At 54.0% G+C, this 26,264-nt stretch overlaps 1 protein-coding gene across 2 annotated transcripts in view; it reads right to left on the reverse strand.

Annotated features, from left to right (window-relative positions):
* PCSK6 (proprotein convertase subtilisin/kexin type 6) overlaps window positions 1-9,936 on the reverse strand; it is a 32,675-nt gene extending 22,739 nt beyond the window's left edge. Inside the window, exons 1-3 of one of the 2 annotated variants that reach the window (XM_064722155.1) lie at window positions 9,735-9,936; window positions 4,580-4,684; window positions 300-410 (exon numbers count right to left, since the gene is read on the reverse strand). In XM_064722155.1, the coding sequence (XP_064578225.1) occupies window positions 300-410; window positions 4,580-4,591 (123 nt within the window). In that variant the 5' untranslated portion in view covers window positions 4,592-4,684; window positions 9,735-9,936. Of the gene's footprint in view, window positions 1-299; window positions 411-4,579; window positions 4,685-8,791; window positions 8,809-9,734 lie in introns of those variants that run through there. The other variant, XM_064722154.1, reaches the window with a different exon arrangement.
* Between the last annotated feature and the right edge of the window lie 16,328 nt (window positions 9,937-26,264).

Raw genomic sequence — 26,264 nt, forward strand, 5'->3', positions numbered from 1 at the left:
TCGATGAAGCAGGCAGGAGAAAAATTATATTACAAATAGATGGCTGCAGCTCTGGGATGGGTAAAATACAGCAGTGCTGTTCCCAAGCCTTTGCTGTGCAGACCATGAAGAGGGGCTGCTAACAAGGGTGAAACACTTCAAACCAGACTCTCAGGTGTATTAATTCACAATTTTTAAATCCGGCTGCCAAGCACATTTGATGCTATTATTTCATCACTGGCTGGGCTGAGCAAAGATTGATGATGCATTTGCTTAGAAATAAATGACCCCCCATAAAGCAGTGACAGGGAGACACCCACCAGGTACCACATGTTGGGCCACACCGGGTCATTGAAGGGCAGGGCGTGTGGCTCCCCTCGGGCCTGCCTCTTCACCCTCCTCTTCACCTCCTGCTGCTGCAGCCAGTCCACCTGCAAGCAGAGACCTGGGTCAGCACCACCCATGGGCACTGAGCCTGGCATTGCCCACTGAAATGGGATGTGGGATGCAGAAGCAATGCCAGCCTCAGCCTGAACCCCACGCTCTGGCATACCCCCATCTCTGTCAGCAAAGCTGCTGTGGAGACAGCAGCTCCATTTGGAAGGAGACAGGATGGACAGACAGACAGGGTGAGCTCAGCTCGTTGAGCTGTCTAAGCCAGAGCAGATTCCCCTGCTGGAGCAGCGGAGCCCTGGAGCACAAATAGCGGCGCCTGGGAGCGCGTGCCTGAGCCCCCCCGCTCAGCGCAGCACAGAAGCACGCGCTGGAGCCCCGCTGGAGACACACCACATATTTCAGTGTTTAGCCAAAGTTTTGGACAAGACTCAGGTGGTGCTTGGCTTAGATTTTGGGCTGATCCTTCCTGCCGGCTGGGAGGCAGCAGCTCAGCCCTGAGGCTGTTCCACCTGGCTCCAGGGCTGCTCATCCTTCGAGCTCCTTCCTCCTGATAAAATAACAAAAACTGGGAGCTTTACCCAAGCACAACACGCATTTCCCAAAAAATATGTGATGGCCACACACGGCTGTGACAGATCTCAGGGGACGTGGCCAGCTCCACACAAGTATTTTTGGCAGCGGCTGTGTGTGAGGTGGCCTTGGAGCCGACCACTCTGACATTTGTTTGCGTTCCAGCGGGGCATGACACGCAGGGAGATCAAACGGGAAATGATCTGGAAAAGGCCATGATTGGGAAATGCTGGTGTTTGCCCACGGCGCTGTGGTGGGAGCTGCCTAAGGTGCTGCTTTGGAAGCAGCCCCATCCCATCCCTATCAAACATTAACCAGCCCCCAGACCCTTTATTGCCACACAAAGGGCTTTCCTGCCTTCTGCATGGAGGTGAAGCACAAGTTTAGTGAAAAAAGGTTATGAAAGTAATTTATGGACCAAATCTTTACAGATGTTCATGCTGGGGGAGAAAGGAGGCACCAGCCAATGAGCTGTGAGGGCTGTGTGGCACATCCCTCCTTGCTGGACACTTTCTTCCTGATGGCACTGGGTCTTTTGGGAGCTGCTTATGGGCATGTCTCTATTGTTGTGACTAAGGTTTTGTAACAAAAGGAATAAAAATACAAAGTGCAACTTTTGTTGAGCTCATTTATGTAAAACTGTCAGCTGAACTGAGTTCCTGCACAGTTTATTGCTTTGTGCCTCAGATGGAGGTGGATGTCAGAAACCCGACAGCTTCCAGCCTAGAGCTTGGGTTTTAAACACATATATATTATAAAGAAAAAAAACACTGTTGAAAGAGGGGGAAAAAAATGTATTTCATAGAAAAATGATTTTCCACGCTGCCTTGGCTGCCGAGAGTGCACCACTTTGCTTACACAGTGATGGATTTAAACACTGGAAGCAAAAATATAACTTCATGGTCTAGTTAAAAAAAAATAAAAATACATTAAATAGGGGTTATGGCCCAAATAACAGGCTTTTTTCCTTAAAGCACCACTCCCTGGCAGCATTTCCATGAGTCTGGCTGCCCAAGCCACAGCTACTACCTTTCCCTGCTGCTTTGCAGGATGCAGGAATGATGGTAAGGTGTGGGATTTTGGGGGGTTTTGCCAGGAGCTGCCTCACAGAGATGTCTTCATCTCAAACAGACTCCTGATCGACCCCAGCGCTGCCAGCCAGGAGTCAATGGAGCCATCGTGTGTGGACACAGAGAAATCAGCAGTTTAAGGACATTGATTTCAAGGAAGAGTTGATAAATCAATGTAGCTGGCATGGGAAAATAGGCAAGCAGGAGGAGTCTGGGGCATCCCTGCAACAGCTCCTGCAGCTCATGAAACTCAGATCAACTTCCATTGATGATCCAGGCTGGGGAAAAGCTTCTTGAAAATGTAAAATAAAGAGGGAAAAGGCTTTTTAGTACTAGAAATGGCCCAAACTGTTATAGTCCTGAGGCCCAGGGTCCCAGCTCTACCTTTGCAAACCCTAATTATTGCAGAATCACAGAATGGTTTGGGTTCAGGGGGACCTTAAAGCTCATCTCACTCCAAATCTTCTGCCATGGGCAGGGACACCTTCCACCAGACCAGGTTGCTTCAAGTCCCATCCAACCTGGCCTTCAACACTTCCAGGGATCCCAGTGGCTGTGCAGGAGTTAAAGTGGAGGTCCAGGATAAACAAGATGGTTCCAGCACATGTTTGCCATGAAGCACAGCAAATAATTCAGATGGGGTTGATTTTGCTGTGGTGCATGGCCAGAGGCACAGGGACCAAGGCCGTGGCATCCCCTGATGGGGATTAAGAGACTGGAGCAGTGAGGATGAGGCTCAAGCACTGCATGGACCACCAGGAGCATTCCAGTGAGCAAGGGAAGTTATGGCAGGAAGAGCTGCAAGTGGAGCCCCAAGAGGGGTGGCACAGCATGGTGTGACCCCACTCTGCACCCCACTGTCCCTCCCCAGCTGAACCACCATGACCTATCCCCAAAATTGCTGGATTTGCCACATCCTTGCTCCCTTTCCATCCCGTGCCACATCTCTTGGCTCACAGCAGCCCCAGCAGGAGCAGCCAGCTGCCCCAGGGGTCTCTTGGGGCAACAGGGCAGCTCAGCAGCAGCGTGGTCACACAAGGATCAGGACCCGGGCTGCTTCCCTGTGCGTCCTGGAGTCTCCCCTTCCCCAGACTTCTCCTGGGGGTGGAGAGCTTGGCGTGGTCCTCTCCTGCCCAGCTCCACGGAACCCCACAGCAAACAAACAACAGCGCTGGAAACAATAGCCCCCAGAAGGCATGAACCACCCAACATCTGCAAACAACCGGATTGGCTGGTTCCTCAGGATTTCTGCGAGATTTGTTTCCATCCTCCCTATTCCAGCTCCTGTCCTCGTGCCTCGAGGTGATGTTTTCCTGCATGCATGCTAAGCTGGTGCCATCTGAATGCAACACTTAAACGATTTGTAAATGTGCATGGGAGAGGGGGAGAGACAAGGCATGCCAACAGGTTTTGAACTGATAAGGAAGGATTAAGGGAACAGGAGTTAATTGCTCCAGCTTGGAGCCCACAGAGCAAGGTAAGGTAAAGGTTAATATGACTAAAAGCCAATTGATTTAGTTTGCATTATAACCAGACTCATTTAAATGGGGGTATTTCAAATGCACAGAATTCGTTGTTTGCTGGGATGCCTGCGCACCCCCTGAGGGCGAACAGCTTTAATTAAAGCCCAGCACCCTTCCAGGGCACCAGGCTCCCCTCGCCGAGGCTTCCCCCGCTGGCAAAGCAGCCACGCGAACCAACCAACGCCTCCTCCTCAAAAATGTGCTACAGACCTTGTCCAAATATTGAACAGCAAATCTCTGCGGAAAGCCTGGGGAGGGCAGGGCTGCTGTGAGTGTCTGGGGAGATGTGGATGGGACCGGGTGTGGAGATGTCTTGGGAAGGAGCATCCCAAGGGTGTCTGAGCACCCCGAGGATGGCCAGACATCGCTGCAGGCGCTAGCAGCTTGGGCTACATTCACCAGAATGGCTTTTTCTGCTTTTATGTGCCCCTCTCCCAAAAAACCTTCCCACCATTAACCCTTCCCTGCTCTGCACAAGTCACACCTCGCAGTGCTCAGGGGGAGCTGGGGATGGAGGACTGCCACAGGGGAGCCCCAGCCCTTCCCCACCACCCCAAACCCAGCTCACCCAGGTCCCTCCTTGCCTTCTTCCCCTCCCACCCCATTACTTTTGTCAATTCAGCTGCACTGAAAATCCCTTTGGATGCTTGCTCTAGGAAAGAAGCAATGCAGAGCTATTGCCAAGGATTTCACACATAGCAACCATTGAGGCAGCAAGTGTTGTGGCAACTGGATCAACACCCCGAGCATGCAACAGCCTTTCTGTCCTGGAAAGCTTTTCCCCCTTTTCTTCCTGCCGGCTTTCAGGCAGATGTTAGTGTTTAGTCACTTTTACGTATTTTTCAGCACCGCTCTCCGTGCCCGTGCCCAATGAGTCACGCGTGTGTGCAGGGCTGTGGCTCAAGGGTAACATGTCATCCCGAGATGCTACAGCTCACTCTTGACCCAGATCAAGCCAACAGCCTCCTCCAGGGACAGGTGGGGACCCCCATCCCACCACCCCACAGGAGCTGGGGGACACCAGGGTGCCCAGTGCGGTACCTTGGGGTCCATGCGGAGGAAGTTGTGCGGTCCCCGGCTGCTCAGCGTGGAGCGCTTAAACGTCTTGCTGTGGTGAAAGTGGTAGTAGTTTTCCAAGCTTCCAATCTGCAAAAAAAAGAGGTTGTTTGGGTTGTTTTTTTGAAAGTCTGTTTTCCCGTGGCTGCCCCCCCATTTTGTACTGGCACATCAGTGCAGCCGTGCCCTGCACCCCAAATCCCTCAGTCCCACAGAGCTCCCGGGGCTGGGGAGGATGCAGGATGCTGGCACCAGCCCCGGTGCCACTGCTGTGACAAACAGCGTTGGTGGTCGGACGCTGCACTGGCACAACAGAGCCCGGAAAACATTTTTATGAATTTTCACCCATTAAATGCATCTTTGAAAACTGCCTTTCATCAGCTCCCAAGCAGAAATAATGAGCTAAAAATGAGCTCAGCAGCTGCGGCGCAGCCAGGGGAGCTGTGCCTCATCCTCCTGCCTTCTCCGCCCGGCGCTCCGGCTTCGCCCCGGCTGCACACCAGGAGAGGTGATGCGATCCCTGCCCGCCCCGGGATGCTCCTGGGAAGCTCAGGAGAGGTGATGCGATCCCTGCCCGCCCCGGGATGCTCCTGGGAAGCGTGGGATATAACTGTGCATCGCCTGGAGGGAGGGATGGCAGCATTTGCAGGAGAACGCGGTGCCAGCCACGCCACCCTGCCAAGCCCCGGGGTGGCTGCGCTGCCTCCGGCCCTCTCAGCCTGGCATCTGGAGACACCACAACTCCTCTTTTTTCATCCCAAAAGCGCGGATAAAGTCCCGGGGCTATGCAATGAATCGAGGGATCTCAGCCAGACACCGCATGTGAAACATCCCACGGGGATTCACAGCCAGAGGGACGGGAATGACCCAAAAGCTGCACTCGCTGCTATGTGGCTCCCAGATCACATAATTTGGGTACAAATTGGGACTTTGCTATAAATTCACTTTTGCCTGAATTGGTTTCCTTTTTTTTTTTCCACTCCACCAAAAAAACCCACATTCCATGTCAGGAGCTGGATGTTGGGAGCCAGTGACATTCCCTGTGTCTTGCTCACAGGACCAGAAAGGGCCATCCTACAAGCACCCATCTGCAACCCACAAGGCAACATCTTTAAGACCATGTGTGACCCGGGGGCCAGGGTGACATTCCTGAGGCCAGACCAGGGCTGGCTGCAATGGAACAGCAGGGAACAAACAGGTTTGTCTGGATCAGATACTAAAGCAGATGACAACTACTTACATCTTTATCACACTTGATACCTTGAGAACTGCCAGTGTCTCTTACAAGCATTAAATATTTAATTAGTCTTGCTCTGCCTTTTATGCCAGGATGTCATTTCACTAACTTTACTGCTGTTAGTGTGATTCTTATAATTTATTTCCACTCAAATTCATTTAAACCCTCCCTCTTCCCCCTTCATATTACAGCATAGATGAGCATTTTCTTTAACATCCACATAAAGAGGTTGCTCATTGCAATCTGTATTTGCCTTTTAAACCCATTCTCCAAATCCATTCACACTTAAAAAAGAGAAGGAGGGTGCTTCAACCTCTCCATATTTTAGGGAAACCTTGACAAGGCCACCCTGCCTCTTGCTCACTCTGCCTGGAAATTGGAGTACAGGGCTTACCACAAAATCCTGCAATGGGTTTAGGGTTGGAAGGGATCTTAAAGATATCCGGTTCCAACCCCCTGCATGGACAGAGCCACCTTCCACTAGACCAGCTTGCTCCAAGCTTCATCCAGCCTGGCCTGAAACAGGGATGGGGCATCCACAACTTCTCTGGGCAACCTGTGCCAGTGTCCCACTGTGCCCACAGTAAACAATTCCTTCCTAAGTAAAGAATTTCTTCCTTCCTTTTCACAAATAAATGCAAAATTGCCATGTGATGCAAAGCAGCAAGAGCACAGGGGAGGTAATGATCTCATCACAGGCTCTGGGGATATGTAGCCAGAGCAGCAGGAAAAGAACTCTGTGCCCCACTTCTTTATCCTCCTGGGATTTATGGGCAGAAAAATCTTCCCATGATGGGAATACCTTGAAAGTCTGAGCAGAGGTTGGTCCCAGTGGACCAACCTGGTAGACCTCCAGATGTCCTGTTCCACCTAAGATATTCTAAGGAGAAAAACTCGTAAATGTCATTTTTTTTTTTTTAAATTAAAAAGGATTTGCTGGTCCTCCTTGAGATCAGTCAGCTCAGTAAGGGCTTTGTAATGCAATCCCATCTCACCCAAACCATTTCATCTGTGCAAAGTGCAGCTACACCAGCACTGGTACCTTCCCAAAGGGTGGATCCAACCAGGAAGGCAGTGATCCCTCCCCTCCTGGGGACACCATCCATTCCCAGCAGGGACAAGGGGTCCAGTCGCTGAGCTCCTGCCTTCAGGAATGCAATTCTCAAATGATCATGGATGTGTTCAGCTCAGTAAGGATCAAGCCAAGAGCTGCGTGATGACAGGAATCCAGAAAAGCTCCAAATACAGCCCCAAATTAATCCCATCCCTCCTGCACTGCAGGTGAGACCACTGAGGATATGCCAGCCCTTCCAAAACTTAAGTGTTGGACACCACACATGGAAAAACTCATATGAATCCTGCAACCAGGATGGGAAGGGGGTCCCCATCGCCCCCCGGGATGGGAAGGGGATCCCCATCACCCCCCGGGATGGGAAGGGGGTCCCCATCGCCTCCCGGGATGGGAAGGGGGTCCCCATCGCCCCCCGGGATGGGAAGGGGGTCACCATCACCCCCGAGGCTCCGGCGCCGTCCCCGCAGCGCCCTCGGCCAGGGCCTGTCCCGGCTCGCCCCGGCACGGCCGCGGAACAAAGCCCGGCGGGAGGAATGAGCCGGCGAGGAATGAGCAGGCGTTCGAGGGTGTAAAAGCCGTTTCTTTTGTTTAGTTGTTTGCTTCACTTAAATAGAAGTTGACGCAAGTGATTCCCCAAGGGAAATGTCACTCTGCCATGACCCAGAAGGGTTTAGAGTGTCCTGGCTCGTGGTTTGGGCACGGGAAAACGCTCAGAGCTGTGTGTGCCAACCCCAGCAGTGCCTTTCCCGGGCAGTACCGTGTCAGGAGCCTCCAGGATTGCATCGCAGAGGAAAAGATGTCACCAGCCACCTAGGCTGGGCTGAGCCTCCTTGCGCCCAGCTGGGTCTTCATCCAGCGACATCACCTCTCCTCCTCCCTCACCGCTTTGGACTCCACTCAAACATCTTCCCAGGGTGATAACATCCCTGGCAGAGTTTCCCAGCAGGTTTTGTCCAGAATCAGCCCCCCAGGAGAGCACATCTCACTGGGGACAGTGCCATCACCCTCACAAGCCGATGATGCAAGAGAAGAGGGGGACACCCAGGTCCTCACGAGGCTCAACACACCACGAACCTTGAGCAAATGTCACACACGTGCAGGGGAAGCAATCCCTCAAGGTTTAACCTTTTTCCACTGGACAGGACCCAGTGAAAAAAGCCCAAAAGCCAATGGGAAAAGCTTGGAGAGATGGAGGGCTGAAGGCAGGGCGTTGAGAGCAGCTGGGGAAGCCCCAGAGGTGCGCGGGCTCCCAGCATCCACGGGAAAGGCGGGAGCCAGGAACACCCTGATGCAACCACAGAAATATTTCTCTTGCTCTCCAGCCTGCACAGGGCTGCCCCGGGGAAAGGGCTCAGGGGGAAAGGATGGATGCTCCAGTGGAGCCACATTGCGCCCATGGGCCAAATGCCTCCAGCATCACGGGGATGAGCTCACATAACCGGGATGCTGGGGAAGGAGGGAGGGGTCACAGATGCTCCAGCAGGGAAGGGACACAGCAAAACCCCAAACCAGGAGCTGACGTTAGGCTGATGCAACTTGGGAGAGTGGGAAGTTCAATCAAGATATTCTCTGCCTGAAGAGGGATAAACACTGAAAAGCCCTTTGGGTTGCACAACCACCTTCGCCCAGCCCTGTGATAGACGCAATTGAACAATACATGTGATTTTCCCCTTGGTGGGACGGGAGCTGAGCACGCAGGTAGGAGACTGAGGGTGCGATGTGAGGGGTTGTCCCCCACGGGAGGTCACAGACACGGGTGCAAGAGACAATGTGCCCAATTCAGCCTCCCCCCAAAAAAATTGTTTATGCAGCACCCCGTGACTTTAATTATAGTTAAAAGCAGGGTTGCGATATAAAGCAAGGTTATAATTTGTAGTCCGGGAGACACCTTGGGCAGGAGGACAACCTGAAGTGTCACCCAGCCAAAAAAGCGCCGGGCAGCGCCATGGCAATAAACTCTGGAACAAACTCCGAGGACACCAGCCTGCATCTGGGATTGCAGAGGATGAAGAAATTGAAAGGAAAATGAGCTGCTGTGCGGAAAATCTCTTTTAAGACACCAGTGTTCTGCGGGGGTTTGAAAGCAAAAGTTCTCTGTGTTCCCAAGATCTCCGATAAAAACCCGGGCCAGAGAGTCCAAAGTTTGCTAAACCCACAAATACAACTTTCCGGGGTGGGAGGAACTTGTGCAACCCCCCCAGCGGCGCGGGGCGAGGGCACCTCGAGGAGGGGCATCCAGCCGGGGGGAGCCCGCCCCCGGGCCAGAGCGCTCCGACAGCATCCCCGCACGGCCCCGTTCCCATCCCGACCGCTCCGGGGGCTCATCTCCCGCTCCTGGGACACCCGGCATCGCCTCGGAGACCGGGCAGCTCGGCGAGACCTCTGCCAGCGGGGAGAACTCGGGGTGCGCTCCCGCTCCTGGGATCCTGCCCCGGTCCCGGGAGTGCCGGCTGTTCCGCGGGACCCCCGCCGCCTCCCCGGTCCCGGACCATCGTCGGCTTCCCGGTACCGGGAGTCCCAGTGCGACACCCCTGGCAGCTCCCCGGCGCCGAGCTCCCCACGCCGGGATCTGCCGCAGGCTCCCAGTGCCGGAATCCCCGGCAGTTTCCCGAGACCGCTCCGCCTTTCCGATCCCGGGACCCCCGGGAGCTTCCCGGAACCCTCGGCTCCTCTCCGGCTGCGGGACCCCCGGCAGCTCCCGGATCCCCCGCAGGCTCTCGGTGCCAGAACCCCCGGCAGCTCCCCGGTGCGACCCCCGGCCCCGCATCCCCCGCTCCCGGTGCCCCGGCACCTGCCCGCTCCCGGAGCCCCCCGGCCCCGCCGCCCCTTACCTGCCCCAGGCTGATGTAGCCGTAGGCGGCGGCGAGGCGGGCGGCCTCGGCGGGGCCCCCCCGCACCCTCACGGCCCAGTGGTTGGTGTAGACGGTGCGGGCGGGCTCGGCGGCGGCCCCGCGCCCGGGCAGCGCCAGCGGCAGCGCCAGGGCCAGCAGGCAGAGGCGGGCGGGCGGCGGGGCGGCCGCGCTCCCCGCGCCGGGGCCGGCGGCGGGCATGGTGCGGGGCCGGGCCGGGCTGGGCGGAGCGGGGCGCTGCGCCTTTTAACCGGCCCCGCAGCCCGCGGGGGCGGGGGGATGCTCGGGGGGGGCGGGGAGGGCCCGGGAGAGCGGGCGGACGGGGCGGCCCCCGGCGCTGCCCCCCCGCGTCCCCCCGCCCGCCGCCGGGCAGCCCCGCTGCTTCCCCGCCGCTGCTCCCCGGAACCCCCCGCGCACCTCTGCGGCCCCCGCCCGACCCCGGGCAGCTCCCCGGACCGCTCCGTGCCCGGCTCCGTGTCCCTTCCCTGCGCGCCTCCGGACAACTCCCTGTGCCCCCCTGCGCGTCCCGGCGCTGGTCCCCGAGCAGACCCCCTGAGTCCCCCCGGGTGCCGCGGTGCTGTTCCGCGGAACCCCCCTGCCTTTCCCCGCATGTGATCGGGCAATCCCCTGTCCCCGCTGCATCCTCCCCTGCGCGCCCCGGTGCTGCTCCGTGAACAACCACCTGCATCCCTCTGCATGCCCCAGCACTGCCCTCCGCGTTTCCCCCTGCTCCCCACTTCATCGTCCTTTGTGCTCCCGATTCCCCGGGGCACCTCCCCTCCTTCCCCCGCAGGCAGCCCCCATGCATGCTCCCAGCTCTGCTCCTCAGGTAACCCATGGCACCCTTCAGAGAGAGCCCCCGCATCGCCCCCGCATCCCCCTGCATGCCCCGGCACTGCATCTTCTTTTGTGCATCTGCATTCCCCCCGGGCAGCCCTCCATTCATCCTCCCAGATCTGCTCTGCAGGTACCCCCTGAACCCCGCAGAGGGACTCCCCACGTTGCCCCTGCATTCCCATCGTGCATTCCCTGGCTCCATTCCCCACGCAGCTCCTGCATCCCCCCTGGGCAGCCAGTCTGAGCCCTCCTCCCCCTCTGTCTCCCTGGAATGCTTGGCACTGCCCACATCTCCCCCACCCCGTTCTCCCCGCATCCCCCCAGGCATCTCACTCACCTCTCTGTACAACCCCCACGGGCACATCCCACTGCACCTTCCCCCTGCATCCCTCCAGCACTGCCCCCACACGCCTGGCATCCCCCCTGCACCCCCAGGTGAACCCCAGACAGGTGGGAGGGTTTTGGGACAGGACTCGGGATAAACCTGGACACCCATAGGGCACCACCATGAGCCACGGGCTGGGGCAGACAGGCTGGAGTGCTGACTGTGCCTCCCACGGATGCCATTAGGGAACAGCAGGGACCTCGAGGGATATCAGAGACTGGGCTTTGTTTGGGGAAGGTGGTGGCGTGCACAAAGGCCGGCTCAGGAGCAGCCCGGGGATGCTCTGCTCCACAGCCCTCCCTGCCAGCGCGGGCCCAGGCCGGCAGGGAGCTGCCCACAATGGAAAGGATGTTTCAATGGCATTGCATCCACTCACATCACACCAGAGCTTCACCTGAATCATATCCGAGCTTCAGAAATGTGCCCGGGGCTCCCAGGGCCCTGACAACGACCAGCTGCTCAAGCTGGGGTGGTCTCAGGGTGGCTCTGGTTCCCAGAGTGGGTGTTGCCTGTTTTCCAGACCCTGACCAGATTTGGGGCCCCACACTCCATCTCTCTGAATGCAAACACCTTCCCGAGCCCCAAACAGATTTGCAAAACCTACCTGGGTGTGCAGGGATGAGGGGGCATCCAAGGAGCAGTAAGTACAACCCATCACTGGAGCTGGAGAGGAAAATCACAGTCTGGTGCCACCCACTTGTACCAGCCCTGCCACTGAGCAGGTGAGCTAGTGAGAGTCTGAGGAAATAGGGAAGTACTCCCAGCTCAGCCGTGAGATTAATCCAAGGGAAATTTATAGGGAGCCTGTTCTGCATCAGACAGGGCCAGAATGCTCTGGCAGCTCCTGCACTGGGCTGGCTTTGACCCATTTGCAGGCAGCAAATACATGGAGGGGCCAGATGGAGGTGGGTCCCTGTGCCACAGGCAGGCTTATCCCGGGAAATTACAAATATCAGCAAAATGGGGATTTGGAGGGTTTCTGTGTGCAAACAGTGTTGTATTGGAATTAGGGATGTGACAATTTGCGGCCACAATTTGCAGGCACAGGGGAGTTTGGTGACTGTCACCATAAGATGTTGCTCACTGAAATCACTGTGGGTTATCACTGCAGGGACACTGGAGCCTCCAGGGCTCCCCACCCCACAGGTCCTCACAGCACCCTGGGCAGAAATGATGGGTTTTGTGTGACCATTCCTTCTGATTATGCAGTGAAGGATGGTTTCCATTAGCACCAGCACATTGCAAATCCAATCCTCACTTCCCATCCGGTTTATGGGCTTTTCCTCAAGTTTCCCATTGATTAAGGTGTGTGAGATGGATGAGCAGCGCTGGCGGGTGCTGGGTGTGCTACGTGTGTGATGCACATCCAGAGAGATGCAGGGGGCAAAGCCAGAGGAGAGGTGGGAATAGATGAAAGAAAACCCTTTCGTTTCAAAACATCCACCTCCCTCTGCTGGGGAAGGTCTGAGGGATGTCGGCAGGGGATGCAAAGTAGGGGCAAAGTATCTCCACAGGGAGCAGAGAAGGGCGAATGAGCTCTGGCAGCAGCAGGGAGGGTTTAGGTTGTGGCAGTGGGAAAAGCTTTCTGAAGCTTTTCAGAAGAGTGAAGATAGGAAAGAGGTTGCCTTTGTGGGAGTGTGTGTGCAAAACCTCATTGTGTCTGTGCTAGGTGATAAAAAAATGGGCAAATCCCAGGAGAATCAGGCTGAATCCACGTCTGGGAGTGCTCTGCAGCCCACTGCAATGCTCATCAGTGATCATCATGGCCATCAAATCCTAGCTACAAGCTACATCACAGACCTTCCATCCCAAGGCCATTCACCACGACTCCCAATGTATCTGCCTGGGGAATTGTTACTGGTGCCAGTAAAGCCCTGTGCCCAGCTCAGGCTGCAGCATCATGTGAGCTGGGTGAGAGCCTTGCCCAGACACTGACTGCAATGTAGGGACCCTGGTTTTGCTGCTCCCTGGTCCCTGCACTGCTCCTGACCTGTCTCCCACTGACATAATTTTGAAATTCAGAGTGGCAATTTTCCCAGATGAACCCAAGGGATTTCCAGGGGTGTCAGGAAAGACAGACTTTGGCCCCATGTGCTTTGCAGTGGATGTAGACTAAGGCAGAGGCTCTGGTTAACTCTTTTCCTGGGATTATTTGAAAACCTGGAGAATTACAGTGAGCCGCCAACAATACAATAAATTTTGTGAGCTGAGAGGTTAAACAGAAGCTGCTGTAAAAGAAGCATGGAAAGGGGCACTGCTGAACCAGTAACATTTAAACTCTCCTGAATAAAATTCGTAATAACCCTGGCATTTTATATCTGTCCATGAATTACAGTTAAAATCCCACCACGTCCCACGCACGCTCGTTGCTCTGTACGGCAATAAGATTACAGCGAAGAGCTGGACGAGCAGGGAAGAATGTAATTTAAATGCTGCTCCTTTGAAAACCAAGCCCTTCTTTTTAAGGCACGTTCAGAAAAGGAAAGTACAAATAATGCACCCAGAAGGTGCTATTTTTTCCAGGGGTGGGATGGCAGGGCTGGCACTGAGCTGCCTGCCCTGGGCAGCAGGATTGTCACCCTGTTCCTGCCTGCGGAGGAGGGACAGGACAGTGGGAGCTGTGCCTCTGCCTGCTCCAGTGCAAGGAGTTAAGTAAACAAAAGCCGTTTGCAAACACCCACGGTTCAGAGGTGTCCCTGGGATGCCAGAACAGGGAAGCCACTTGGCTTGGAGCCATCGGCCAGCCTTGCTGGCAGGAGCTGCCCGGTGAAAGCCCCGGCCACAGGAGCCGGGGTTTTATCCTGTGCGTGATGAGAGCCTGTCGACATGGAGATTACAGCACAAATCAGGTTAAAACCCATTTATCTGACCCAAGCAGAGCCCGTGTGCTGGGATGTGAGTGAGTGGGGCCATTGCCGTGCCGATGGCTGCGAACTTGTCCGGGTCTGCCGGAGAGCCGGGCAAAGCCCGTCCATGCAGCTGTGCACGGTGGGTAATCCAGGGCATGCAATAATTAAACCAGCACACCTGGAAATAGCTCTTTCTGTAGCTCCCAGGCTTAACCAAATGAATGAAATTTGCGCTGGCGTAATTAAAGCGATGCGGTTCAGGATCTCGTCTGCAGCGGGGAGTTACTGCAGCTTGGCTCTTCACTCTCCGTGACAGCCACGTGGAAGAACCCCCAGCTCCAGCCCCTGCACGGCGGCTCCAGTGCTGACTTCTCACCATCAGGGTGCCCATTAACACCAGCCCATTAACAACAGTTCATTAACACCAGCCTTCAAACCTGTCCAGCGTCCTCCGGAGCTGCCCCGGCTCACTCCAGCGCACAGCAGAGATGGCAAAACACCGGGCTCTCGGCTGCAGTCCCTGCTCCCCTCCAGGGACTTGTAAATCTGCAGGAGAAATCAGTATTCGTCCATTTTAACTATGTTAAACCACGACACATTTATATTCACTCATCTCAAACAGTCTCTTTATTTTTATTCTCTGCTTGCCCTTTTAGGTGTTAAAATAACCCCAGACTTGCTAGTGGCCAGATGGTTTTGGGGATATTAATGGTAAAATCCTGCACACGAGTGAGCTGCCAGTGAAACTTGCCAGTGGAAAATAAGATTTGGAGCCTCCGTGGAGCTTCATCCCCACGGCTGATGTGTCACAGCAGCACATGGCTCTGGCAATGCCACCACTGCTGTCAGCACGCAGCAGCCACCAGCTTTGCAGCTGGGAAAGCCCTGGGTGAATTCCCAGGAGATTCATGCTCACTGGAAAAATTCTGTCCCTGCCTTTTTCCTTCCCTTTCTAAATCTGGATTAAGCTTTCAGTCTGAAGAGGTGACATCAAATGTGACGGAGAGGAAGGAGGGGATGAGGTGGAGCAAGGCCCAAGGAGGTGTGGACAAGTGGCAGCTCTGTGGTGGTGCCCAGCCTCGGTCACAACACTGCAGGTACAGAGAAATTAATTTCTAAATTCTTGACACATCCATTTTATAAGTCTCTGACCTCTGGCAGCTCTCAGTAAAAAATGGGTAAATTTACAGGGGAAGAAGCTCTCTGGCCAGGGTGGAAGGGCTCAGAAGCACAGGGATCACCAAGGAGGATGTGCCAATGGTTTTCTGCCATCCAGCACCTCTTCAAGCACTGAAGGCAGCAGCCAAAGGGATTTAAATTGGGGATTAGAGAGGCTGCCTGGCTGCAGTGATACACTGGGGGTACAGAGCATCCCCAGAGCCAGAGGTTTTAGCTGTAATTAGACCAACATCTGTCCGGCCACGGTCGAGGCTTGCGCAGTCTCTGTGTTGCTCCAGGCTGGGCTGGAGATTTCCCACAGGCTCCTCCTGCTCTGCTTTTCTGCAATTTCACAGATATCAGATATTTTTTTCCATCTGATGAGTTCTTCCTCTCCAGAAAGATTAAATCTTGATTGTCAGGTACTGCTGTAGCAGGCAAGAAGATTTCCCTACCTAGTTCAAATGTCATCCTAGTAAAAATGCTAGTAATAAAAAATAAAAGAGAAAGGGCCCATTATGGACTCAGGCCTGAAAAAATATCCAAAAGATGGATCCTGAAGTTTAGAAACAATTGAAGCTCAATGGCCAAAGGGTTCTCTGTGGACTGCTGGGCCCAGCATACACATTGATAGGGTGGGGAAATCAATCAAAGATAATTGACTGCGTGCTGGTCTCGAACTAAAATGGAACAAACCCAAGCCTTTTCACCCATCTCAAATGGGTTTGGGGATTATTGTTATTTTGGAAGTTAGGGCAGGAAGGAAATGCCCAAGTGAGGGGTGGCAGAATGGGGAAATGCTTCACCTGGAGAGGGTGCTGGGACAGGGAGGGGACCACAGGATGTGGCACCCATCCCACTTGTGAAGCAGTAGCTCTTCTGGTTGTTCCCACCATCCCACTTCATCTGAGAGCACTGTACCAGGGAGAAGGATCAGAGTCAAGAGGGTGCTGGTAACAAACTGAGCTGAGCCAACCCCACCCCTGGAAGAGCAGGTCTTGGAAAATCCGGTTACACCGGTGCCACGTGGGGGACGTGTTGTCACCGTGCAGGGGGAGGCTATTTCAGGCTCCCCCAAAGGAAGCACGCTGCTGCTGTTGGAATGATGGCTCCAGGGCTGGATTTGGGATCAAAAGCTGGACCCCTAGAAGGGGCTGGGGGTCACCAGGAAGGGACAGCTGCTGCTTGCTCTCTATGGTGGCTTTGTCAGATCAAACACAACTTTTGTATTTCGCCCACAGGAGGGGTGATGTACCAAGGACTTGGCTGTGACTGGCGCAGGATGAGCCTCCCCACTGCATTTTCACTTCCCAGCAAACCCCACTGCACTGGAGCAAGCACCAGGAGCAGAAACACAAGAGAAGAGCAATGAGCCTGGGGGTGGAGAGATGCAAAGATCAAACCAGCAGCGATTTCAAAATAAAATCCAAGAGCCCAGGGAAAACACGGTGTGTCCTTGCCGAGGCTATCATTTATGCCAATTAAAAAAAAAAAAAACAAACTGGCATGGCACGAAGGAGAGCTGCATGGTATTTCCTGAAAAGGGTGTGGGGAGCATCCTTGGAAAGCCTGCCCTGCACAATGTGCTTGCTGTTTCCAGAAAAATAAAGTTTGCTGTGACCCACCTGTCCCTGAAAAGCAGCTATTTAGGGCTGGAACATGGTCAGCCCGGAGTCAGTGGCTGGGTCTGTCCTGACTGCAGAGCAGCTGGCACCTTTGCCAGGATTTGGGGTTTGGCATTTACCTGCAGCTTTTTAATTGATGCAAAATGTCTTAGAAAAAAATGCAGGAGAGCTGCCCAAGCACCAAGTGCTCACAACTGAAGGTCTTTCCTCCACAGCTTTTGGCTGGTGGCCATTAACCCCCATACCAGCCCTGAGAGCCATGACAGAACAGGACAGGAGGGGTTTTCTCCTTTGCCACCTTCAGATTTTGGGAGTATTTTAACTCAGCTAGGAATCTGCGGGGTTTAGAGCAGCAGTTTTGGGGTTTGCCAGAGAGACAGCTGTGGGAGTGATGGGTGAGAGCAGCCCCGTGGGACAGTGGAGGGGCTCTGCTGACAAAGGACAGGAGGGCCCCCATTGGGAAGGGACAGCTTTTGGTGGAGAAGGGAGTGTCCCATGGGTCTGTGTCCCCTCATCCCCTGGCAAGCTGGGACAAAGACTCACTCCCCACCCCAGTGGCAGAGCATGCTTGGGGCTCACCAAGGGCATTTCTGAAGGCTTTGGCAGCATAGCAAGACTTGCCAAAGCCACATCTCCAGGTGAGCTTACCTTTCACATGGAATTTCAATGGTGGAGCGTGGAAAACAAACATAAACCCACAGTTTGGATGGGTTTTCTTTTGTCTGAGCCCTGCTCAGAAGCTGCAGGCAGGCGGTGTTTGGGTGACCAGACTGGATCCAGCGTTCTCTGGGCGGCCACGATGCTGAAAGAGAAGCAGCTCCACCTTAGGGCAGGCGCTGGTGCTGGAGCAGAGCCGACCTCGACACCAATTCAACCATCAGCCATCAGCCATCACCATCATCTGTGCCAGACCGGCAACATCTGCTTCAGCCCCCAGCCAGGCTTCAAGCAAACACCAAGGTCTCAATTCTTGGGATCAGTTTGGGGCTGAAAAATTAGAGATTCCCTTAGTCACATTGAAAAAAAAAAATCTCCTCTAATGTTTATTTTCTTCCCTAATGAGGTTGGGGGTTAAAAAAGCTGTTTTCAGCAAATCCCCCTTTGCATCCTGCAAAAGCACCCTGAGACCCACAGTGGGTGGAAATCCCACACAGAGCAAAACTCCACAACAATAATAACTCATCCTTGGTTGAAAAATAACTTTAAAAAAAAAAAATAAGCAAGAGAAAGCAGGGTTCTATGGAGCCCTGGACATATCTGAATTAGTCCTATAAAAATCAGCTCTTGTGGCATATCGGCTTCCCTGCAGGAGACAGCAGGAGAAATGTTAACCTGGTCTTGATTTGAAAGCTGCTTATTAGTCCTCATCAAGCATAATTATGCTTCAAAGCCAAATGAGATGTCCAACTGAATTCTGAACACACGTTAATGTTTTTAAATGCGAAAAAAACCAACAAAACCCTATTTATTGAATCCCAGCCAGGCTCCAAATGATAAAATAGATGCTGCTAATGGCTCTGGGAAGGGAGGGCTGGAGCTTCACTGCAGCTTTGCCAATTAAATGGTTATTACTGACCAATTAGTCAGGAATCAACCCTGCTTTTAGTGATATCTGATTAAGTGCGTCCTGCAGATCAGCCTCGGTTGTTAACCAGGGGAAGAAACACCTTCTCCCCATCAGCCCCCCCAGATACTCCCACTGGGCAGGGTTTGTGCCCACCCTGCTCATGAAAAATCCCCTTTTCTTCCAGCACTACCACTGTCCGGGGGAAAATACATCTCCAGGACCCACCTAGGCACGGCAAAACCTTTCAGAGCCAGGAAGGAAATGGGAAGGAAATGAAGGAAAAGGGGAAAATTAACCACACGCAGAGGGTGGCTTCTCCCCCTGCAGCTCACAGGTTGCTGCTGCCCAGCACATGCTGAGCCATGCCCATTCACAGGCTTTTCCAAATATTATCCCAATATTTTCTTTCAGTTCCCAGATAAATGGGCCTCTTCAGAAGGCTTTAAGCCCGCTCTGTTCCAACATTTTCTTTAAAGCAGCAGAGGAAACCTTTGAGTTGTGCCAAGCTGCTGAATCCTGCTTTCAGGGCTGAGCTGCAAGGGGTTTTCCAACAAAAAATAGGGGCAGTGTTGGGCTTTTTCCTTGTTTCATCAGGAAATATGAAGGAGGCCACATCACCCCTTAATCTTCCTTTCTTCCTGCCTCCTCTCCTACCCTGCAGTCCTTGCTTCCTGAGCTTTCCTGTGGTCTTCAGAAATTTCTGAGCATATTCCCAGATTTCCAGGAGCATCCCCCTGCAGAGCATCCTCCCTCTGAATACTCCTGAGCCATGGGCAAACTCCAGGGGGGGACCTTGGTATCTCCTGTGGGACAGGGACATCAAGGCCACAGCACCCAAGGGAGCTGGGGAAAGTGCCTATGCAACAGCCAGGGAGGGTGGAGCCAGACAAAAGATGGGAAAGCACAAAAAAAAGAGCAACATTTCAGAAAATGTCAGGGCAAAGAGCCCCTTCCTTCCAGGGACTGGGTGCAGCAACATGTAGAGGATCCATCCAACCAAAATTATACTGGATGAGTGTGCTGCAAGCAGGGAAGCTGCTGTGGCTGAGCAGAGGATGACTGCTCACCTCCTTGTTCCAGGTGATAAGATAGCTCTGGATGCCCTGGCTGGCTTGGACAGCACCTGGACAGAGGGAACAGCCCCTGGCCACAGGAACAGGGCTGGTAAGGATCTGTATGTAGATCTGAAGTGAGACAGGGTGAAGGAGGGGAAGGAAAATCTAAAGACATGGTGGCTCTGGGAGTCTCTGATGGGCTGGAGGGGGAGAAGAGCACACCTGGTATAAAGGGGCACTGCTCAAGGCATTTTCTGGCTTCTTACTCTGCCCTACACATCTACAATGGTGCTTACAGGGTCTGAAGGGGGCAAGGGAGGTGATGCTCCCCAGGCACTGAGATTTGTGGGGTCCATGGCAATGCGTCCTTGGGAAATGCCACTAAGAACTCCAAAGCTGTGATGTGCAGAAGCATCCCCAAAGTGATACCCAAAGGGGTCCAGCCCTGCTGATGTGACAAGCTCGGTGACTGGGGATGGAATGTGGCCCTTTCCCTCGTCCCCAGACGGCTTCCTCCTCCTGGAAAAGGGGGAATCCCGTTTTCCCGGGCCACAGGCTGAGGCATGAGGAGGCCAACAGCCCCAGCAGATGTGGGATCCATTGTGGCCTCTGCCTCTCCCCATCCGCTGGAACAGCACAAAGGCTGCATCAGATCATTTCCTCCTTTACCCCGGAGCCTCCCTCGGGGCCGGGGCACAAAGATTCCCCTCAGGGCCGTGCCCCGGGTGTCCGGGAGCAGCCGGGGCGGGCAGGAGCAGCCGCGGAGCCCGGGGAGCCCGGGGAGCCCAGGGCTGCCCGCGGCCGGTGCGCCGGGCCGGCACTAGGTGGGGATGGCACCACGCCGCGGGGAGGAGGAAGGGCGGGAGGAAGGGCAGCGCCGGGCCGGGCTGGGCTGGGCTGGGCTGGGCTGGGCTGCCCGGGGAGCGGCTGCCGGGATGGGCTGAGGGGCGCTACAGGGAAAGGCGGAGGGGAGGGATGGGCAGGGATGCGGGCGGCACGGCTGCGATGATGCTGGAGACAGAGTGGCGGGGATGTTGGAGGCAGCAAGGACCCGGTACCACATCAGGCATTATTGCCAGGGCTGTGCCTGTCTGTCAGTCTGAGGTCTGAGCCCCTCTCCTCGCCCCACTCAGGCTCGTTACGGTTCTTACTGACATTAATTACATTTTGAAATTTTAGAATTAAGTATTTCCCACATGTTCTCAGTCAGACCTTCTTCTGCACCCCACAGCTTGCTCCATCCATGGCTCTGTGCTAAGGTGGGACACTGGCACTGCTGAGAGCTGGGCAGTTGGTCACCAAGCTTTGGAAAGGCTGGGAGGTGGCCACAGTGCTGGGAGAGGGATGTAAAGTGCCTGTGGTCTCACTGCAGGGCTAAAGAGGGATGGATCCATGTCAGGAGGAAACCTCCATCACAGGGAGTGCTCCACACTGGTGCTGGGCCATGCAGTGAACCTGGCTGGGACACAGCAGGCCAATGCAATAACCCTGCATGTGAAAGGGTTTACTTGCTGTAAATCTTGGCAGGATTCACTTGATCCAGTCCTACCTCATGAGTCACCACCAAAACCAGGGCACAGGGTAAATCTCACCCTCTCCCTGTCACACCAAGGCTCAGCTCATTTCCACAGCCACTGCACAAAGCATCTTCAGGGAAAGCATCACCCTGAAGTCCTGATCCAAGAGACAGGATTTTCCCAGCCTCCTCCTGCAGGGACCCAAGCAGGAATTTGGCCATTAGCATCTGCAGGGAAACTCGAGGTGAGAAGTAACTGTTGGTACACATTTTTACACCAAATTTTGAGGAGCTGGTCTCACCACCGGATTAGGTGCATAGACCACAGACATGGTCAAGTTGTTTAATTTTTGCTTCCCCTCTTCTCAACAAAAAAGGCCAACAAACCAGCCCAATCCTGCAGCATGTCTGTCAAAACCCATGTTCACCACAGAAATGGTGGCTCAGAATGAGCCACTGAGGTCTGCACCCTCAAATTAGGGGACAAAGGAAGTCAGCACCACTGGGACAGGAGCATAAATCAGAATATTCATTTAAATGTAACTGTTGATTTAACCCCTTCTGCTGCCGCTCTGTGTTCCTCACATGCTCATCCAAATCAGAGAGAACATTATTTCAGACAAACTCCATGGTTGCTTGCTTTGCAAGCCATCAGCCCCCAAAACTCATGAGTCCCTTTGTGCTCAGGAACCAGGCAGGGTGGCAGGTAGGGATCAGAATCAGGATGGCCAAGGACAGCCCTGAGAGTAAGAGTGCACGAAGCAGGATCTTATTACCAGGGGTCATCAGTGCTACAGGCACCAGATTACACTTCTCTGAGGGTTTGTTTCTTGTCACAGCAAACAAAATCAGGTTCTGAGCACATTATCATATAAATATATAATATTTTTATATAACCCAGCAGCTCCAGGAGGACCTCAATGCTGCATTGCATACAGGAAAGCTGGTGGCTCCAGTGCACCCAGAGGTGCTGCCTTACCTTAAACTCACCCGGAAAAATCCCTCCAGAACCTCTGGGGCTGCAGCTTCACCTTCTCAAAGTGGCATGCACACAGCAGAGGTGGTTTGGAGAGCTCCCATGCTTAGACAGGGAAGGGAGGCAGTGGGAGGTCAGGACTGTGGAGCAGGAAGTGATCCCCCCCAAACTCAGTCCAGTTTGAAAGCCTGGCAAGCACTAACACTAACAAACAGTCAGTGTGTTTATATCCCACCTTCCTGCCGGAGAGCAGGGGTTATTTTTGGCATATTTTGTCATTGGTGGAGATGTCAGTGAAGGCCAGGAACACTGCAGAGCTGTTGGGAAAGCCCAGAGGCAATTGCCCCAGGCACAGGATGATGAGCTGAGGGATGTGGGAAGCTGCTCCAAACCATTCACACAGGGGTTGGGTTTTGCCTGCAGGATGTGGGGCACAGCTCTGGCTTCAAAACACCTGGGGGCTAAGAACAGCATGGACTGTCCTATTCCAGCCCTATTTCAGCCCCATACTGCTCCCATTCACCCCGTGCAGCAATGGAGCAGGAGTGTCATCCTGAGCCCTCACCCACCAGTGCTTCACTCCTTCCCACCTGTCCTGCCTGTGCACAAACCATGGCCATCAGCTGGGCACCAACAGTGATGTTCTGGCATCATCAGTCACCTCTTCCAGCCTGCACTCACTGTCTTTCATCAGGGCTTACTGCTCCTGCTGAGTCAAAACAGAAAGGAAGAAGAGAGCACAAAGCAGGATCGCTCTTGCCAACTTGCCATTGTGCCACAGGGCTTGGCCACATTCCTTCCACTCCCTGCTGGCTTTAAGATCATTTAAACCACTCACCTCCCCTGTTTTCCCCCAGCAAGTGACCTCCTTACCTACAGTTTTGGATCTGCTTTGTCCCTCCTGTGAGCACCAGACGTCCTCTGCAGCCAGGACTGCTTTTCTTGACAAAGCCAGCAAGATCAGCAGGGAGAGCACATGAGTTCCTGTGGTTCTTGCAGGCTGATGGCTTTGGTAGATAGCTGGGTCTTCTCTTCCACACATGTAACTAAAATAGGGAGCATGAGTAGCTGGAAAGCCCAGGTTTGATTTGGGCAGAAGCTTGGACTGGTATCAGCCAAGAGGAAAACAGGTAAAACCAGGATTCTGGCAGGTCAGGAGTTACTGGCCAAACCTCAGACCAGGTGTGATAACCTCCACTGCCCCACTGCAGCAGGGAATGTGGCTGGAAGCACCATCCTTTCACATGGCTAGTCCATAAAACACAAGATTTAAGTCCAGAAACCTGGTGGATAGGTGAAGAGAGACCTTCTTCCATGCCAGCTCCAGATGTGTGGTCTCCCATCTCCTTCAGCCTTTGCTGCTGCTAACTCCCCATGCACCACCTGAGGATTTGGCCATCCCCACACTTCTTGTTTAGCACAGGTAGTCTGGAGGACTGAGAACTGATTTAGCCCCTCAGCCACGGTGCAGTTTGAGAAGATGCCACAGGCTCTACTTGGCATCAAGAGCCCGAATTGAGCCCTATCTTTGCACACCCATTCAGATCCAGCACTTTCTTTGGGCCTCTTTGTTTTAGCCCCAGCCAAACAGATGAAATTAAGACCATCCCCATTAATTCCCCATGTATATGAAGGGGTTGAGGATTTCTCCTCCAGCTCAGGACCCCTGTGGCCTCACTGAGCCCAGCACTGGCTTTCAGTCTCACAGGCAAGTTCACCTCCTCCCTCCCCAGTGCTGAGCAGATAACAGGCCAATTCCCCTAATGAGTCTCTGTCTGTCCGGCCCTGCTCAAAGCAATTAACAAAGCCAGGCACTAATGAACTTGGCTTCAGAGCACCCTGGAGATGGGTTATTGCCATTTGAAGTGGAGGAGAACCAAGGCGAGAGCAGGTGGAGTGGCTGACCCTGGTCACGAGGTGCCTTGGTTGGATGCAGGAGACAGAGCTCCCTGCCTGGAGCAGGGAAAGGATGGCAGGTAGACACGAGGGCGACCACAGCTCTCTCATGTGGTGTCTGTGGCTGGAGAGACTGGTTTGTCCACGTTTGGGAGGGCAGGAGGGACTCCCCACCCACCCCAGTCCTGTCTCATCCCCGAGTGGCTTTGGGGAAGCTGTGTCTCTGCAGCCAGAGCTCCTGACACCCGCCTTGGTGGAACTCCCCTACATCCTGCACCCCAAGTTTTGCAAGACCCCAAATGCAGCCATTGAGGCACAGAGCAGCAGTGGTCATGGGTCCCCTTGCAAAGAAACTTCCTCAGTTCATGACTCACCATCCCACCCTTCCTGGTGTCACTCGTGACTCCGTTTCACTTTGCTGCAGCAGCATTTCACCATCTCTTATCAATGCAGAAGACAACAGGGCAGCCTGTCCTGGCTGCAGACATGTGCCCAACACCTCTCCCTGAAGCATTTTTGGACCAACCTCCCCGTTGTTGTGAACTGAAGATCCTCTTGTAAACGACAGGTTCCCCTGCAATGCTGGAGGGGGTCAGAGTGGGTGTCTCCAGGTCTGCCTGCAAGGGTGAGGATAGCTGATAAATCACAGGGATGTGGCCTCTGCACCACATGCTCTCACAGCACACACGTCCTCACATGCACGTTGACGGCATGCTAAAAATATTCTTCACTTTTTGACCGATTAAAATTTTCCAGGAGATTTGGAACCACAGCCCCCACCCTATCTGTACAGCCAGAGGCTTCCCCTCACCTCCCCCAGCCCTGCCAGGAAAACAGAAAATACTGAACAACAGTTCCAGTAATTTGGGGGGTTTTGGTTCCTTTAAAAGCCTGGTTAAAATATAATATTTTTTCAATAGTTTATTTTGTGATGTCTGGCACCATTCTGGAGCTAAACTTGGCGCCCTGTCTTGCTCTCATACACCCCCTGAGAAGGCTGTGGGTGAGCTGGGATGATCCCACTTCCCACCCAAAATCCCATTTTGATGGCTCAGGAAATTAAACAAAGAAAATATGTTTTAAAACCAGCTCCCACTTGGTGTTAGGCAGCAGAGAGCTAAGGCTGGCTTGGTGACAGCTCTGAATGCTGGTGGCCAGTCACAATTTTCTTGACTTCTTACAGAGGTGCCTGTTGTGCCAGGTAAAGAAGGAACCTGAAGGATGCTGTCAAACCCCTGGCCACTGGCCAGGCCCCTCTGTGCCATCTCTGGTGCTTGTGGCAGCATTTTCTTTGCCTAAGTTGGCTCTCGGCCATGGAGGAGGAGCAGGGGAGGCACAGAAGGTGTTTATACAACATGGGGATTGTCTTGGCGAGACCACAGCCTTTGCCAAACTGAGCTGAGCTGATAGGAAGGAGATGTCATCAGCGTGTTTTTGCCAATTATCACTAGTAATTATTTGTTACAAGCTCCAGTCCTGGCTCAGCCTCTGATGCTCTTGTAGCCCTGTGAAACTGAAGCAAACAGGAGGGTCCTACCCCAAAAGAGAGGCAAGGAGAGGGAGGGCAAGTGCAGTGCTTGGGAATGCCCTGACCACGGTGGTCAGCACAATGCATCCTCCCTCTTGGTGTTCTCTCCCTGCTCACACCAGCTACAACCAGTTAGACCCTGTTTGTCCTCCCTTGCCTTTTCTGAGTGTGTTTGGTGCCTCAGCCTCTTGTCAAAACCCAGATTCATCACAGCACAGCTATTAGCTGCTCCCTCCCATGTGAGATGTCTTTCTGCTGACACGGCAATCATTCTCCTGTCAACGTGCCTTGACAGTACCAGGATTTCTCATTTCAAGTCCTGGTGTGTCCCAGGGTGATTCCCAGCTCCTCCATTAACCCCTGGCCCTGCAGGATGGGGATAGCCTGCCCTCATGGATGCTCTGCTATCCCTCCCACCCCTGGTTAGCAGAAGCTGCCTCCTGTTTTTCCTCTCAGCACTTGCCATACCTATGCAGAAGAGCATTTAACCTGGAGGTAGAGGGTGTCAGACTTTTATTCTTCTTTCTTTCTTATTTTCTATGCTGAGAACAATGGAGGCAAGGTTTGCAGAGGGAGGTAATATCTTTTTTTAGACTGACTGAAATAATTAGAAGAAAAACCAGGCAGGCTGTTGGGTACATGAGCCCTCCAGCAGGCCTGAAATAGCTGCAGAAGTCTGCAAAGCTGAATACCAGTGGAGAACAATAGCTCTAAGCATGACTAGTGTTAACCACTTCTGCTACAAAAGACCATTCCCCAGCTGTTTTCCTTGGGGCATCACCCCTCTGCCAAAATCCACTGTCCAGAGACCACCCCGTGGCCAGGAGCCACTGCTGTGGCTGAGGGAGCCACGTGGCTGCACACACCTGAGCCCTGGCCATTGCTCCATGCTGGCTCCTTGGAGCATCCCTCGCCTCTCTCCACGCTGTGCCCTGTCCTGCAGCTCCTGGGGCCTGGCCTGGCCCCAGCCCCAGGGACAGTGTGCCACCCCAGACCCTGCCTCACCCCTGCCTGACCATGAGGACTCTCTGATTTCAGGCACTGTCTTACTACAGGGGTCTGGCGTGACCTCATGGGACACTCTCTGATCCCTGGGCACCGTGTGAGACACAGGGACCCC

Source organism: Zonotrichia leucophrys, chromosome 10, assembly GCF_028769735.1.
Source record: "Zonotrichia leucophrys gambelii isolate GWCS_2022_RI chromosome 10, RI_Zleu_2.0, whole genome shotgun sequence".
NCBI classification, from domain to species: domain Eukaryota; kingdom Metazoa; phylum Chordata; class Aves; order Passeriformes; family Passerellidae; genus Zonotrichia; species Zonotrichia leucophrys.